The sequence below is a fragment of the Thunnus thynnus genome, chromosome 1 (assembly GCF_963924715.1).
Source record: "Thunnus thynnus chromosome 1, fThuThy2.1, whole genome shotgun sequence".
NCBI lineage: Eukaryota > Metazoa > Chordata > Actinopteri > Scombriformes > Scombridae > Thunnus > Thunnus thynnus.
The window spans coordinates 34,695,759-34,713,182 of record NC_089517.1 but is presented as its reverse complement, the minus strand read 5'-3'; the positions used below and the strand labels follow the sequence as shown (position 1 = coordinate 34,713,182).

The following is a 17,424-nucleotide window of genomic DNA, read 5'->3' as shown; positions in this document are numbered from 1 at the left end:
GTTCATGTCCTCTGTGCTCGCACTGTACTCATTCTGCTTCTGAATTATCTGATTGACCACTTGGTGCAGAGATGTAATCCTCATCATGACTTGCTTCAGACACATACTCATTATCAGAGAAACTGTCATAAAAACCCACCATTATCAAAGAATGTGCTGCTCTGCTGTGAACCTGACACACAGATACTGTGCCATCATGTATCATATCAGTGACACAACATTATGCTAAACAGGAAAACACAACATTACTGTACCTGCCATTACATGCTACCTGCTCTTTCATGCCTTGGGTCTCTATAAACCCTATAAACTTTTTGGAGAAAAACATTTTAAAAAATCTTCTAAAAAATCATCTAAGATGTTCAACCATTATGAAACCAGGGAATTATAAAAATAAAATTATAAAAACAAATAGTTTGTGTGCTAGACTTGAAGGCTTCATGGTATAAAAGTAAGGAATTAGACAGGGTGTACAGTAATATGAACCCTGGTCACTCAAGGGTAAATATAAACCTAACATAAGGAGCCCTAATGCTAATGGTCTGGCATGAAGCCCACTATGCTAAAATGTTAGCATGGAACCTGCAGCTTAAGTGCAACCAGCACACTATTAGGGACTTTGTATATGATATTAACATTTTGTTCAGTGGGCAGCAAAAAGCAAGTATAGGGGCATTAAAGCTCATATAAAGCACAGTGCATCTGTAGCGGTTTACCCTGTCAACAAGGACAGACTACACAACAGCATTTTTTTCCACTGCTCATACAGAACACTGAACACTCAGGAAATCCTTTCACTCAATAATAACACTTAAACCATTTTCAGACTAAATGTTTGAAACAGAACTCATACTAAATAGTTATTTTAGTAAAGTGCCATATAAATATATACTATATAAATTATCTTCAAATAAAATCCAATATCAGTGCAGTATGTTCAGTATTCAACACACACAGCGTAGTTTCTGTTTGGCAGCGTTTAACCGCACAGACACAGGGGCAGCTCTGGGACCAGGGGTTGCCATGTGGAAGGAAGTAGAAGGTGCTGGCTTTTCAGCACTGACGAGACAGTACGTGTGGAAGTTCAAAGAGATTACCCAGGCTCCAGAGGTGCTGCGGAGCCTGGGTACCTAGGTCACGTGTGTGGGCTGACCAGGGCACATACCAATTATTTTATTTATTTATTTATTTATTTTCCATTTCTTATTCCTTTCTCTCCTCACTATTGAATCTGATGATGTTCCTCTCATTCTCTCACCTTTCTGTCTGTCTCTCTCTCTCTCTCTCTCTCTCTCTCTCCATGCCGGCTCTTGGGGCTCTGCAGTCCACAGAGGCCCCGAGCAGAGCAGTTGAGGACAGATCGGTTCAGCAGGACATGTTTTAGCCTGAGGCCAGAGTAATGATGGAAGCCAGATGCATTGGTGCCTGCAGCAGACAGACGCTGCTTCTCTCTCACTTTCTGACAACATGAGGAAGTCATGGGGAATCCCAGCTCGGTCATACCAGACAAGTCTATTAGGGTTTGATGGAAGACAATATTCATACTTTTAGACTAAAACTAGACATGTACAGCAGTCCCAAGTTGAGGATTTTATTGCTTTTTAACAATCAATTCAGGTTGAAGGATTCCCAAACAAGGAGACCAATCATAAGGCCCTGGAACCAGACGACCATTTTAACAACAACATTCACAACTACTAGTATTACCACCCATACAACAGCTGTAAATCCATAAAATTAGACCTGCCAGCATTATTTTCAGCAGCCTACATGCATGTTCAGCTCAAGGATGTTTTAGATCCGTGTGAGATTTGACGACCATGTGTGGTTATTTTATGTGAGATATTGCATAATTATATGTTTATTAGGGGTGTGCCCGAATCCAAATATGTTATTCGGCAAAGCACAAATAGTGGATTTTTTTTACAAACATTTATTTCATACAAATATTTTAAAAATTATTTATTTCAGGAAGAAAAAATAAAACCATGTCAAATACCAGCGCGCAGGTCGGTTACATCAGTATCTCAGTCTCTCTCCTCTGCTCCACTGTTACATCTATCAGCAGTTCTCAATGAGGGGAGTCACATCCACCTGCTACATGACGCATATTTCCTTATTTGGACATCACTCCTGGAGTTGGGGGTGTTCTCCAGAGATAAAGCTGAGCTACTGACACAAGTGCTTTCAAGGGACTCTCCATAACCTGTTGTTCCCCTTCTGCTTTCCACAAAGTTAGGTTGTAAAAAATAGGCAATAAATCAAAAGCGCAATCAGAACAAAGACTGGATTTTTACACCTATTTCCACTTTTATTCACATATAAATACAAAGATAATTAATTTTGCTGCCACAACAAATATAGATACAAATACAAATACTGGGCTCTCTGCACATCCCTAATGTCTATATTTATTTACATCTATTTTACCATGAAAAGTCATTATGCCGTGGAAATATGCAATTAAAAAAACAAAATGGAAGATTTGCAAGGAGCAGAAAACAGGTGTAAAAACCAACCTGCAGTAGCTCCACAATAATTACTTTACTGGTACTGGTGTGTCTTAGCTGAAGCTAATTTAACATATTTTCCCTGTAATTAAAAAATCAATTTTGATTCTGGTTGGTAGTGGTCAAACTACGTTAAATTCACATATTCAAATGTATTAAAGATTAATTCCATAAACTAGCTTCAAAGGTGAAGAAGACAAGATAGTTGAAGAAGAAACAAGACAACAACACGTTTTGTTTGTAGACAATGCTTTCTTCCCAAACCCCTTACGCTGTCCAAATACAGAGTGCAGAATCTAAATGTGTTAAAAAACATTTTTATGTAAGGTCTGTGGCAATGATTAATCATTTGCCTAAAAATATATAATAATATGTTTTTTGCAACTAAGGCTACACAGTATGTATATAGTATATATTCCACAGTGTGGCTGTTTCTGTGCTCCTTGCCTTTTTAAAGCAGAATGATAAACCGATAAGCCAATCAATTAGTAAAATAATCATTTCAACACTACTGCAGATACATACAATATTAATGGGTTGAAAGCATGATTTTAAAGCAGGTTAAAACACATTTGTTCACACTGATGTGACACTTTTTGTTTTGCATTACAAATTAGCAAAAGAAAAATAAGAATTCTGGAGTTTCATCATCAATTTCTATGTACCCTTAAAGCTTAAAATTGATAATTATGAATATTACCACTATGCTATTTGGTTTAAAAAGGGATTTCATGTAACAGGGAAAAGGTGACATGAATTGATGATCCTTCAGGGAGAAGTGTGTTTCCTTTTTAGTTAATTCTACAGGACTAATTAATTTGTGAACCAATTTGAACACTGCTTTTAGTTGTAAAGAGATTGTATCACTTATAATTTTGTATCCAAGCTGAGAATGAAAAAAAAGAAAACAATAATTGCAGAACCTATTAATTTAACATTCATTTGTTTAAATGTATTTTTACAAAATTAATCACGATATGAGTTATCTTAAGAATTGCAAATCATAATGTACGCTGGTGGCCAGAGGACAGAGAAATCTGTTCTGTCACAGCAAATAATGAAAATGTGTCATCTTGGATGAGGGAGGTAGACGCACACTGCTCTTCAGAGAATTCCATTTTCTAATTCTCTGACAGACGCAGAGGTGGAGCACAACACATGTACCTCCTCCTCACATACACCAATTACTACACAGTAGCATAGCCAGTAGTAATAATTTAGATGGACCTGTGGGATATAAGGTAAGCAAGAACCAAAGTGATCTGTAGATCAACCATAACAGTGTTTTTACTCTTGTTTTAAGTTCTCATTAGTATTAGTATTAGTATTTGCCTACTATTCATTGTATCGATAGCAGGCTACTGGTTTTGTTCATTGTTGTTTAGCAACATGTGATAGTTTCAAGAAATAAGGTGGTGGAGGTGAGCTACAACATTATTTCTTCATTTAATGCTGCAATGATTTCTCCAATAATATTATAGCACAACTGTTGCATAAAAGCACTGTCAAACCTGGAGTTGTGGTGACTGCAACCTACTCACTGAACATCTGCAGCACTGAACATGCAACTACATCACATCAGATTTTCTAACAGCAAGGGTAACCACACAACCATATGTTTTTTTAGGTTAAGTTCATAAGCTATTTGCACAATGCTACTACATGGCAAAAACAAACTGACAGCGTACCGCTTACATAAACCAGGTAAGCATCATGTATCCAACAATATAGCAATGTGTGAGATTCACAACATTTATAAGCTCTCATTACCTTCACAATCCCACAGCCAAGAACACAATAGGCTGCACCAGCAGGTCTCATTTCAAAAATGAATTCTACCATCAAAAAGCACAATTTATACAAAAAGCACATTAGTATGACTTACAAGTGTCAGCACATCTTCAAGGTTTAAAACAATAAAAAACATCCACTGAGCTGTGATGTGTCATTCCCATTTGCTTCCAGACTTCAGCAGAATTGAATGAGAATCAGAGGAGTCATAGAAATGTAGCTGCAGACTTTTAGTGAAATAAACTCTAGCAATATTTGCACATAACAGTACGCACAGGACCTACTGCTTACTGTAGGTTTGGTATTGCTTTAAATCCAAAGACATGCATATTCATCACAAAAGTAATAGGAATGTCCCCAGATAGTGTGGATACTTTATTTAACTGAGTTTAGAATGTAAATTAATCTGTTATTTTTCTGTTCATGCTTTCTGCAGAGCTGAAGTTTCATCCCATAGCAAGACATGATTAAACAACATATCACTGCTTGTTAGAAATCTGTCTCTGAAAGATCTGATGTGCTTACAGATACATACATAATTTGGTGGAGTGGGTCATAAGGTAGGAAACAGTAGCTAACTCATCCAGAAAATCACTCCAACTGGGTGTGCAATCCACATATCATTAGTAGGCTACTGCACAATTCACTTATTTACTTAGCAAACGAAACAAAGCTTATACTCTGATACAGGTTTGAAGTCTACATTAACAGATCTAAATCCTTGTGTTCACATCGACAAGTATCAATGCATGTATCAGATACATGACTTACACACCCTCATTTATATGCTTGTCATGCAAAAATATCCCTCAAGACATACAGTACTATAGTTAGTCGCTAAAATTTATACAGCACAGCTTGAAAACAAGTCGTGAATGAAGACATTTTCAGGACCAACCAACAGACCTTCTGTACAAACCCCAAACAATCACAAATCACAGACAAGCAGCAGCAACGGGTTATTTAAAAACCAGCAAACAACTCATTCAAAGTCTCGGCAGGCTCCGCAGACAGCAGCAACAACACAACAGCTTCAGTGTCCAGACGAACCACAAACAGCACAAAATAAGAGCTGCAAACCGTCAACAACAACACAGCAAAGAGTTAAATAAGATTACACACAGAGAGCTATGGAAGGACATTTAACCAGCAGGACAGAAACCGAAGTGAGCAGAGGGACAAAGATACAGACAGACACAAAGAGAGAGTGTTGTTCTGACTCACGTTTTTGAAGTGCTCTGTCTTTCACAGAATTGAAGTAGCATTAACTTACCTGCTCTCGCTCCTGCTCCCGTGCGGGTATGTTTTTTTTTTGTTGTTTTTTTTTGAAAACCAATTTCTGATGTCCATTTTGGCTGCCACCAAAAAAAAAACTTGACAACAGTGATAACTTGAGCATCACAACAGGCTGTCAGACAGGCTGTGACAGCCTGTCACAGGTCAGAAATTCCATCAATCAGGGCGGGATGGGGTTGCTGTCAGCAATTCAGTGGGCAAGGAGTTCAAATATACCAGTGAGCGGGCACGGCCCGGTCTGGCTGTGTTTTTTATGATTATGCTGGGTATGCCAGCTTGAGATTTAGGTGGCACAGGCACACCTGAGGCTATGCAGGTGTAACCACAATGAGCAAATGAAAGGCTATGTCCCATCACGGCCACCAGAGAGACAGAGAGATACTATATCAGCTGTTTTCAAGCCATCTAAGTCATCACTGAAGTGCTTCTGCAATTGTGTCCAAGAAATACAAGTGACAATAACTTGAAATACAATAGATCAAAGTCAACTGAGTTATATAAAACGCCAGGAAAAAGACGACCACGCTAGTAGAAGATTGGTTGATTTGAAGACTTGTCAGATACTGTTTGCTGTATTGCAAATAGAGTTGATGAGGCAACCTTGTAATGTCATAAAAACTCTAAGTTCCAGTCATTGTCGGTAAAAATTTGACTCAGAATTCTCACAGACACACACACACACTAACCTCTGCTGCACTGCTCATGCTTTCCAGGCCCTCGCTGGCTCGCACCAACAGCAAGTAGCGATGCTGGTCGCTCTCGTAGTCAATAGGGCGGGTCAGGCTGATTTCACCAGTCTCCGCGGAGATAGAGAAGAGACTGCTGGGATTGATGAGGAGGCTGTAGCTGATTGGTTTCTTCTGGAAGGACACAGCAGGTGTGACCAGGAAGCTGGAGAGACGAGGAGGAAAATGGACACCAATGACTAAATGTGCTGTGGGGAAGATGAGAACAGAGTTTACAGTATATGTGCATGGCAAAATGGATTTGTTTAGGGTTAGAGTGGTGTAGAGTAGAATTCAGTAACGAAGACTTTTCCGCCACATTAACTTAACAACCTGTAATTTGGAGCTTTTAATAACTTGAACTGAGGAACCTGTAAGGCTTTGGTTCTGGGTTCTGCTTTGTGTTTCCACTGTGTTTTGCAAACAGGAACTTTTTGGATATACGTCTTTTTAAAAGCAACACCACTTTGGAAATACAACATTATAAAGGCAACACCGGGGGATGAATCTCATTTTAATCTCATTTTTTAATCATTTTAATGCGCTGTTTGGTAGGTGAGTTAAAGGTAGAGTCAATTCCAATCCAATACACTTTTTGTCCATACCACACCATAGCATCAATCCAGGCTGATACTTGATTCTCTCACGAATCAATAGATCACGGGCCACATGCATAAAAGATACGTGCACACAAAAACCATGCATACACCATTTCCCGCACATAAACAGGTATTTATAAAAGCAGAATGTGCGCACCTCACACATTCTTCAGACCAGGAGTACACATGTTTTTCTAAAGCAATCTGAGGGTGATGTGATGAGGTAGAGATGAAATAAAAGGTGAGAGACGGAATCTTTTAGTAAAACATTGTTTGTTTAGGTTGATAACCAGCAGCACTGATTGTGTGATTTCTTTCTCTTTTTTTTGCATTTACACATTCATAAAATACCAATCAAAGGCACATTTATAAATGTAACATTAATTAACTACTTTTGTGTGATTAATTTTGTCATTCTTTTAATTTACATAGGAATCAACATTTTATTTTGCTGTTAATATTCTTTTTATTTTATCCTTAGTTGTGTCACCTTGTAAAGTCAGTTTAGATATGAGAGCTACAAACTAATCATTGATTACATTTCTGCAATATCACTGCTGATGATGGTTTACAGTCCATGTGTTGAATTAATCATATGGATGTGAGAAAGAGCCGCACAGATGTGTGTAATGATCACACATACTGACAGCTGTTCTGGTTGTTTGAGAGCTAAGCCTGTGTAACATAATCTGTGAAACTGCACTTATTTACTGTTTGTTTCATTGACAACTGATTGAAAATGTCTGGTTAAGGGCATGTCTTCATCCATTTATGGCTAATTGTGAGAGTGGAAATGAGGCTTGCATACCCACGGCTTTATAAATCTGACGAAAAGAATGCGTGTGCATATTTCTGTCTGTGCATACACACAGTTTTAGTTATGAATCTACACAGAGTTTTATGCATTTAACCCCAGGAGGTGGAGGTGAGGAATAAGGTGGCTGCTTGATGCAGCGTAATCGTTTGAGTTTTTTTTATTTTTTAAATAAAATATAACAATATAGCGTTTAGTTGCACTACCCCAAAAAATATTCCACTACTACTACTGAAAAGATTTTGAAAACAACCACACAAACTGTGCATTAAATGTTAGACTCCCAAACACAGTGTACACAATTTACAGTTAATACGGACACAGATGGCAAGACAGCAAAGTATAAATGTTAAATATTCTAAAATAGAATATGGTCTGTATTTTGAAATCCACATCACTGCAGTGTGTAACTAAGCACACCGCCTGCGTTTTCAATTGCTGTGTTCCTATAGTGGAAAAGGCTAAGTAGAGCAAGTCAGGGTTGAGTAGAGAAAAGCAAAATAGATTAGAGCAAAGTGTATTTCTTTATGTGAAGAGACTGTGTAGACCGCACATCATAAAGCAGACTTGATTATAGTAGATGTCTGTACAGAAAAGAGAGGAGTTGAGTAAAATATAGTTAAGTGGAGCGAATGAGAGCTCAGTTGAGTAGATTTGCATATATCATGGTCTGGAACGGAGTAAAGACGGGCAGAGTGAGATACATTTCTGTATGGCAGTGGAGGAAAAAGAACTGACAGACTAGAATTGAATGGAGTAAGGGCTGGGCTATACAGTTGAAATCAATATTATGATATTAAAATATGTTTCCAATTTCAATTACTATGTCATGATATGACAAATGTATGCAAAATCACATTCCAAATAATCCAACTGATGCCCATAGCAACTACCTGTGTTCATTACATCAAACAACCTTTTTACGAAAAAAAAAACCAATAAGTAATTTTGCTGATTTTTATTAACAGTTTGATACACTACCACTCATTCACTGAAAATCAATAAAGGATACAACTGAAATATTGCTGAGCCCTTGAAGTCACCTCAGCTCAAAGTCAAGTAGAGTGGAAGAAGAGCAGATTAGAACTGAGTAAATTTAAGTATTTAAGAGCTAAGTTAAGTGAGGAGTGGAATAGAGTGCAGTAAAGTAGAGTCAAGTACATTTCTGTAGGAGTTTCCACCAGAGCAGCACTGAGTACACTGAGTGGGGGGGAAGGGGAGAGGGCAAACAGCCATAAAACACTGAGTCCTTGTTATTTATTAGACGCGCTATCTGGCGTTTTTTATGCGATTTCCCTGATGAAATCATTGTAAACAACAGACTGGAATATCCACATTACTGGTTTGCCAAATGTGTCAGTCAAAGTGAAGAAGCTGGAGGGAGATAATGAGACCAATCCAAGGACACTAGTCATAACTGTACCACTTTCATCAGACCTGGGGCTGTGTGTATGCGTGTGTTTGTGTGTAAGAATACATAGGCATAGTATATCTAATGTGTGAAAGCATGCAGGCGTGTGTATCTGTGTGACATGCATATTTAAACACATATAACACTGATACACAATGACTAAATGTGTTATTAAACTGTGTAGAGACCATGCATTATATCCATCACGGACCACTGCATTCCAAGTTCAACTTTTACAGTGTAACACTGTCTGTGTGTGTATGTGTGAATCAGTACTTGAAGGCAGTGATTTAACTGTGTGCTGCATATAATACATGCTCAAGGCTAAATGTGTCATGCTCAAACCATGGTAATCTATTATGCACAAACGTGAAACGTGAAGCTGTGTTGGTACAACCAGAGAAAGAGAGAAATATATTGTGTGCCTATCAAATGTAGATGACAAAGTAATCTTTTCAAACACATGTGAGATGTAAAACTAATGTCCATCTAAGCGGATATGAATAGATTGTACTCTTATCCTGAAATTTACTTTTTTCTGTGAGGTTTGTTCGTACGTGACGTTTCATCATTAGCACAATTAACACCCCCTAATTGCCATATTAGGTTACATGTTCCGCTACACTTGTGGGAAAGTTAAAAGAAGAATTTCGCAGGAATTTAACAGCATCAGTAATGGTATTAAAGGACCCAAAGCAGTTAGAAAATATTAATAGTAGAGTGGTCAACAATGTGTTCTTAGAGCAGTGATGTATTGTGACAGAAATAACGAAGGAATAGTCTGATATGAAGTTAGATATTAAAGATTTCTTTCGAAAGCAAAGCACTCCACGATGAGAGGTAGTAAAGGAATGTGACAGTCAAAGAAATATTATAAGATGATACTGAACAAAGACATGCAGAGAGACCCTGAGGCAACTGTCGGAGTGAGAGAAGTTTCCTAAAGCTACTGGACTGTAGAAGCTGCTGTGCTGAAATGTGCCAGTAAAAATCATAACATCTCAGCTAGTTGTTTGATTGGTGATGATGATGATATGGTGGAGAAAATTAATTTAAGTTCATTTAAGTTTTAGTTATATCTTCTGTTTTAGGTAATTTTGGTATCATGTTATCCTCCAAATTCATTCACATTAATGTGTTATGACTTAAGGCAAAATGAGTATTTTTGCCCTGTGGAGAAAAAAAAACTTTCTGTAGGGAAGAGTTGCCATAATTAACATTTTTCACTTTTCACTCTTTTACTCAGAGATTTTTTTTGCCTACATATGTAACATTTTTAGGCAAACGACGTACACGTGTCTGCTATCATAAACCACTTAAATTTTTTCAATAGAGAAAACAGGTCATGAGGAATTAAACCGAAAGTGGACGCTGTCTGATGTAACAGTGAGCTATGGTTGTAATACAGCTAAAAAACAGCATTAAACAAATAGTTTTCAAGGCAAATCATCAATATTTCAGTCAAGCGACTGTTTTTACTTTGATTTTATATCAAGGATGATAATGTATGAAACATAATGATATTCAAACTTTTTTGTTACTGCATTATCGGTAATTATGGTAATCTTCACTAGACTCCGCTGGCCGAGACAGCTAACTTCCAGTTAGCACTCTGCTAAATTGAAAGGAGATAAAATAATCATGTAACTCTTCTAGACTTTCCAAATGTTATCGGACTGAATTAATCAAATTTGGATGGTGAAGCGAGTCATTTCGCGGTGGTTGTGTGAGTTTTATTACATTAGTTACATAATGAGAGCTCAACAGGCCTGCAGTGGTGGCAGTGGTTTGGGAGAGACCAACCAATCAGAAATAGATACCTTTCTAACCAACCTGAACTTACCAGCACTACCTAAAGAGCAAACAAATATTTTAGATGCACTGCTTACCTCTGAAGAACTCAATAAAGCCCTAAATAAAATGCTAAATAATAGATCACCTGGACCAGACGGACTTCTGGCTGAATTCTATAGACACTTCTGGGATATTTTATCACCACTAATTACAGAGTAACTGCAGAAATCAAATATACCTCCACCATACCCATGAGCATGAATACCGCTCTCATGACACTTCTATTAAAACCCGATAAGGACCCAACCCACCCTTCCAGCTACTGTCCTTTCTCACTAACACTGAAAATTATTACCAAAACCCTGGAAACCAGAATAGAGACAGTCACACTTATGTTAATCAACCCCAACCAGACAGGCTTCATCAAAAACAGACATGCTTCAGATATCATCTGTAGGCTTTTTAACTTAATAAATATATCATAACCAAAACTAAACAAAACCATAATTGCATCATTTGATGCTGAAAAAGCATTTGATAAAATAAATTGTACTTTTCTATTTTGCACCCTGCGCAAGTTTGGTTTTAGGGAGTCGGTCATCCATTGCATTAGAACACTGTACACTTCAATGAGGGCCACAATAATCACAAGTGAGGTCACCTCACTGAGCTTCATACTTCATCAGGCAACCAGACAAGGATGCCTACTCTCACCATCCCTATTTGCCATTTTTATTGAACTACTTGCAGCAGCAATACGACAAAACAATAAAACTGAAGGAATTCAGGATGCCAATTCACAACGTAAAATTGGTCTTCTCACAAATGATTTATTATTATACTTACAGAACCCTTAAGTGTCACTACGGGAAACTTTCAACATCATTGACAACTTCACCAAAATCTCAAATCTACTATACAAATCTATTATACTAATACTGTCTGACGATGCTTGGGATTCTGCAACCCAAGACTCCAACCTCCCACTTCACATTGGCAACATAAAATATTTAGGCATTGATATTTCTCCTAGGCTATAAGAGCTCTTCAACCTCAGTTACACCCTTTGCTAAAAAAAAAAAAAATAGAAGATGACTTCAAACAGTGGACCAAGCTCCCACTCACTCTTATTGGGTAAATCACTAAAGTTAAAATGAAAACCTTCCCTCAGTTTAATTATTTGTTTTTAATGCTTCCCACCACCCCCACAGACAAATGGTTCAAAGCACTCGACTCATTAACTACTAAATTTTACTGGAAAAACAAAAAACCCAGAATCTCACTTTCAATATTAAAAAAATCAAAAATCACAAGGTGACCTCTAAGCACCAAACTTTCTCCACTACTTCTTGTCAAATCAGCTACAGTATTTACTCAAATGGACCCAAAAGCACAACTACAATAACCAATGGCTAGAATCAGAACAAAATCAATGTGAAACCACCTTAATTGCAGACTTTCCCTTCCTACCACAATCAATCAAGAAACTGAATTACTGTGAGAACAAGTAATTGACAGCCTGGTAGAAAACCAACAAAATTACTAAATCATCACTAGCACCATGTAGATACACCCTGATTTAGCATAATTCGGACTTCCAACTGCACAACACCCTTGTCTACTTTCCATCATGGCAACAAAAGGGAATAACTCATCTCTACCACCTATTCCAAAACAACAATCATCCAATACACTAATCCAGAAGTACGAGGTTGGGAGAGACCGGTTCCTCCACTACCAACAATTAAAATCCATAACAAAATCCAAAATTAACATAACTAACAACACACTACAACCTTGTAAGTTACGTGACAAGATCATGAAAATCAAAAAACTCAAAAAAACAAAAAAAATCTTTATAAACTTATATCCATCTCAGATACTTCCATAACACTCCCAACTACAACATGGGAATGACTTGGCTCTCTCTCCCAACCCTAAGTTCTGGATACAAATCTGTAAAAACATCTTCTCTATGACTACTAACACAAATTTGCAACTTATACAATATAAAACTATCCACAGAACCCACATCACCCAAGGTAAAATGTTTAAAATAGCTGACAGAGACACCTGTTCGCAATGTACTTTGAGTAGCACAGATAATTATTTTCATGTCATTCTGGCCTGCCAACCAGTTCACTCCCTTTGGATAGCAATAACTGAGAAACTCTCCACTATATTGAGCTGCAGAATCCCATTTCCCCATCACTCTGCCTGCTGGGACATATTACACAAGTTGCCCTCCCAACTAAATACAGAAACCCATTACTCATTTCTCTAACACAAGCTGGAAATCTAGCAAATCTTGTCATATCACTCACTGGATTAACCTACATACTGTACAGAACACATTTCAATAGAGAGAATAACAGCTTACACAAAAAATATCAGTCTTTAATGAAACTTGGAATACATTCTTAACTCTTCTAAACTCAAAACAAAACTCACCCAAAGACCAAAGCCACGGGTCCCAGCTATAATAACCCATCCTATCACAATACACCCAACCATGCGTACAGGCACACACAATAGACAAACACATTTTTTTTTCTCTCCTCTTTGTTCTTCTTTCTTTCTTTTCCTCTTTCTCTACCTTCCTTCCCCCATTGCTGTCTACCACGCTTGCTATATAAGACTGGTCTCATTACTATTATTACTATTATTACATAACAATATAATTTCCCCCTCCTCCTATCTTTGATACACTCACACAAACAAACACTATTTATTTTATATTACTTATACTTGTCATAATGTTGTTATTTTGATCTGCATTGATTATTATTGATTATTAGCCCTGTGTGTGTTTCAGTATGTGTGTGTGTATATATGTGTGTGTTTGTGTGTAAGTGAATATTTGAGAGGGACAGGAGGATGGCGAGAGGAAGATGAGGGAAGGGAAAAAAAAGTATACACTGTCAAGGATTTGTTCATATTATTGTTTATTTTTTTGATAACTTTATATGTTTGGAGTGGCAGGTCGGCTAGTGTAAATCACATTGGGGTTGGGGTGCATGCCTAGTGGGGATGTAGAAGAAATGACTGGCAGAAAACCCCCCAAAGGGGAAATGAAAAAAGGGGGGAAAAAGAAGAAAAAAAAGAAGGAAAAAAAGGTTAAAGTACAGAAAAGACCCCCAGATAATTAGCTACCTCCTTGGGGGTCTGGAGGCAGTTCAGGTTGGGAGGTTCTTGTCACCTGATGGTCAACCTCCTCCCAAGGGTCTGGAGCACAACCACTATAGCACAGCACTGTGTTACTGTACTCAAGAAAGAATGTATTTATTTGTTCATCTATTAGCCACTACAAATATATTTAAAACAAAACAAAGCAAAACAAAAAACACCTACCATCTCCCCAGTGTTGTGCACCTTGTCCCACTGGTGATGGTGCCTACTGCCACTCCCTTCCCAACTCCACTCCACCTGCTTTCTGCCTCCGTCCCTTTAAAAACCAGCTGTCTAGCTCCCTTTGAAAACCTGCCAAACTTCCAATAACCATTTTTTGTTGTTTTTTTAAGTATGAAATATAAAGATATGAAGAAGGGGAATCTAGAACTATAAAGTGAAAGAAAAAGCTGTCAAGTTGTTTTTCTTTTGTTCTTTCTTTCCTATACAGTCATGTACCACATCAATTCACGTCTGTCTAAATTAAATCACTCGTTATGTGTTTGTCTTTACTTCACCAATAAAAAAAAGAAAGAAAAAAAAGTTTGGACACACTTTCTCATTCAAGGGAAAGGAAAGTTGTATCCAGATGTGTGTGAATCAGTGAGTGTGTACAGCACTTTATGTGTATAATGGCGCAGGTTGTTGAAGGAATTCAAGTAAAACATTTTATGTTACAAGCCTAACATATAAATCAAGAACTGGGAACTGGTGTGTGTGTGTATGTGTGTGAACTCACGGCTGTCCTTCAGGGGTGTTTTCCGGTATGGCGATGGTGAAGGAAGCGTTGGTGAACTGTGGCGGCCGGGCTCCAGCCACCACAGAGACGACGGCGGGGGCGCTGCGGCTGCCCAGCCGATCGGCTGCCACCACTGTCAGCAGGTACTCCCTGTCACGCTGCAGGGGGAGACCTGTGGTTCGCACCTGGCCGCTCTTCCTATCAACCTCAAAACGACCATCACCACCTGCAGACAAAAAGCAATTTTTACTGATATGACCACTATATCATTTTTTAAAAGAAAAATATGAGCTGGCCAGTCAACAACTAATGCAATTTGTGTGATTATGCATTTCTGCCACTTTCTACAGGAAGACCATCACCTAAATGAGTTTTGATGCATCATTGCACACAGATTGAATCATTTGATTTGTTGGAAAGGAGATGGAATGAAAAATAAGCAACTGCAAAACAACATTTTATGTATAATACATAACCTGACATGTCGGAAATGTAAATAAAATCTTAATTAGTAATTTGAGGGAGAGAGTGAAAACACCAATAGGTAAGCAGTGATGTTTTAAGATTTAACTGAAGCACAGACATTTTGACTTATCAAAGAAGGAAAAGCACAGATGTAAATAATAACATTAACACTGGCTCCATTCCAGTAAGTGTCCCAGTAAGCAATGTCAGTGAGCAAGCATGCACAATACCAGGGTGTTGTTACTGGCTCAACTAAACAGAATGCAGCCATCATTAACGTTATTAATTCCACTTGTGTTTTTCCTGCCTTGACAAGTCAAAATGTCTGCCGTGAGAAGGGTCTATTAGTGGAGTAGTGATAAGTGTTCTTCACTAAAATGATGAACTGATAAACTATAGAGATGTAGAGGATTATGTAATGATGCAAGTTTATCCAAATTGAACTGGATCCTTCTCTTCCACACTTCTAGCTGTGGTTCCAGGTTGAGAAGGCTTTCAGCATAAAAGGAGAGATAGCGAGATACATAAAAACCTCTGGACATATCACGCTTTCCTTCAGGAAAAGCCCAGAGTCAACCCATGCAAATAACTGTGTGTACAAGGCAAGAGATATTTCAAATCTTACTGCATTCGAGAGCTGTCAGAAGTATACATGAGCATGAGCCAATAAAGTTTTAGATATGGCTTGACAGTGAGTTTCCCAAGTTGTTGAGATGTAACTGGGCAGAGAGACTGTAACTTTGATGTTAAAATTCATGCTATGATAAAACTTTCATCCAAACCGTACTGCATTTACAAGAAGTCTTTGTTATTGAGTCTTATTGCACAGTTCTGCATCCACAAAACAATTCAACCCAATGCTCAAAAGTGGTACACAAAATGACTATGAGAGGTGTGATTAATGCCTTTAATGAATGAAACATCAATTGAAAGGATTGGAAAGTTTGGTCTAGAAAATAAACTCAATGTTTATGTTTTTGTGTGATTTCTATTGTCAGTTCATTCTCCGTCATCCCCATGGGGAAAATTGGAAGACTTGTCTCTTTATAGGTAGTGGTTTAGCAGATTCCAAAATGAGCAGAAGAAATCATTACATGGCAGACAATAGGAAAAGCAATTATTTTGCAGAGTGGAGAAATGAATTACATTATACTGGAAAAGAACTATATGTGCATGAAATACTTATTGGCTTGGTAGAGGATCAAATTTCAAGAAGCGACAGAAACAGACCTAATTCTACAACATGGAAAATATTCACAAAAAGTGTTGCTCATGATACGTCCATGCCCTCTGCATTATACACATTAATCATCAAACACTGATCTGAACTCAAGCAGGCCACGGATTTTAATGTATTATGAAATGGGACAACCTGAAGCAAAAGCCCTGTTCAGAGGTTTTCTAAATAAATTAACGTACTATTCAAAACACAATGGTGGTGACCCTCACAGGATTAAATATTGTTTGTCACAGACTATTTCACTACAGGCCTTTTCACTTGTCATAACAGGAAAAGCACAGGTGTAACTAATGACATTAAGGATCACTCTGTTCTGTTTAAGTGCCCCAGTGTGCCGTGCCAGTGAACCAGCAAGCACAACTCCAGCGTCACCAACCTTGGGATTTGAGAAAAAAACATCTTAAATGAACTTATTAAACCAAAAGACATGCAGCTAATAACATAAATAACTTACCGTCAGACAGGAAGTACTCCACTTCACCATTGTTGCCTTCATCCCCATCATGAGCGAGGAGCTTGTACACCAGCGAGCCTGCAGGGGTATCAGGGGAAACCACAGCGAGGTAGGGAGAAGGAACCATGCTCCACTCTGGGACATTGTCATTTACATCAGTCACAGTCAACTCCACTCTGACCAAGTACCACTCGGGACCTGAGTAAGGACAAAAAGGAGAAGAGAGCAGCTTAGTAAGGGTTCATTGTGCTGACTGGCAGACCAAATCTAAGGCAGATGCCATGTTTCATAGGGTTGTTGAACAGTAATTTTGAGCAATGTGAAAAAACATTTTAGTTCAGGTTAATGAGTAAGATGAAAATTCAAGGAACACACTGAGAATGTGTTACAAACTGTTGAGAGTCTACCTCAAACTCAT

General features: G+C 38.0%; 1 protein-coding gene across 1 annotated transcript in view; it reads right to left on the bottom strand.

Moving 5' to 3' along the window:
* The window catches only part of LOC137187452 (neural-cadherin-like), a 265,262-nt gene extending 248,046 nt beyond the window's left edge, over positions 1 to 17,216 (bottom strand). The window contains exons 1-3 of the mRNA XM_067596339.1: positions 17,007 to 17,216; positions 14,848 to 15,073; positions 6,284 to 6,488 (exon numbers count right to left, since the gene is read on the bottom strand). Of these exons, the coding sequence (XP_067452440.1) occupies positions 6,284 to 6,488; positions 14,848 to 15,073; positions 17,007 to 17,133 (558 nt within the window). The 5' untranslated portion in view covers positions 17,134 to 17,216. The remainder of the gene's footprint in view (positions 1 to 6,283; positions 6,489 to 14,847; positions 15,074 to 17,006) is intronic.
* Positions 17,217 to 17,424: the final 208 nt, after the last annotated feature.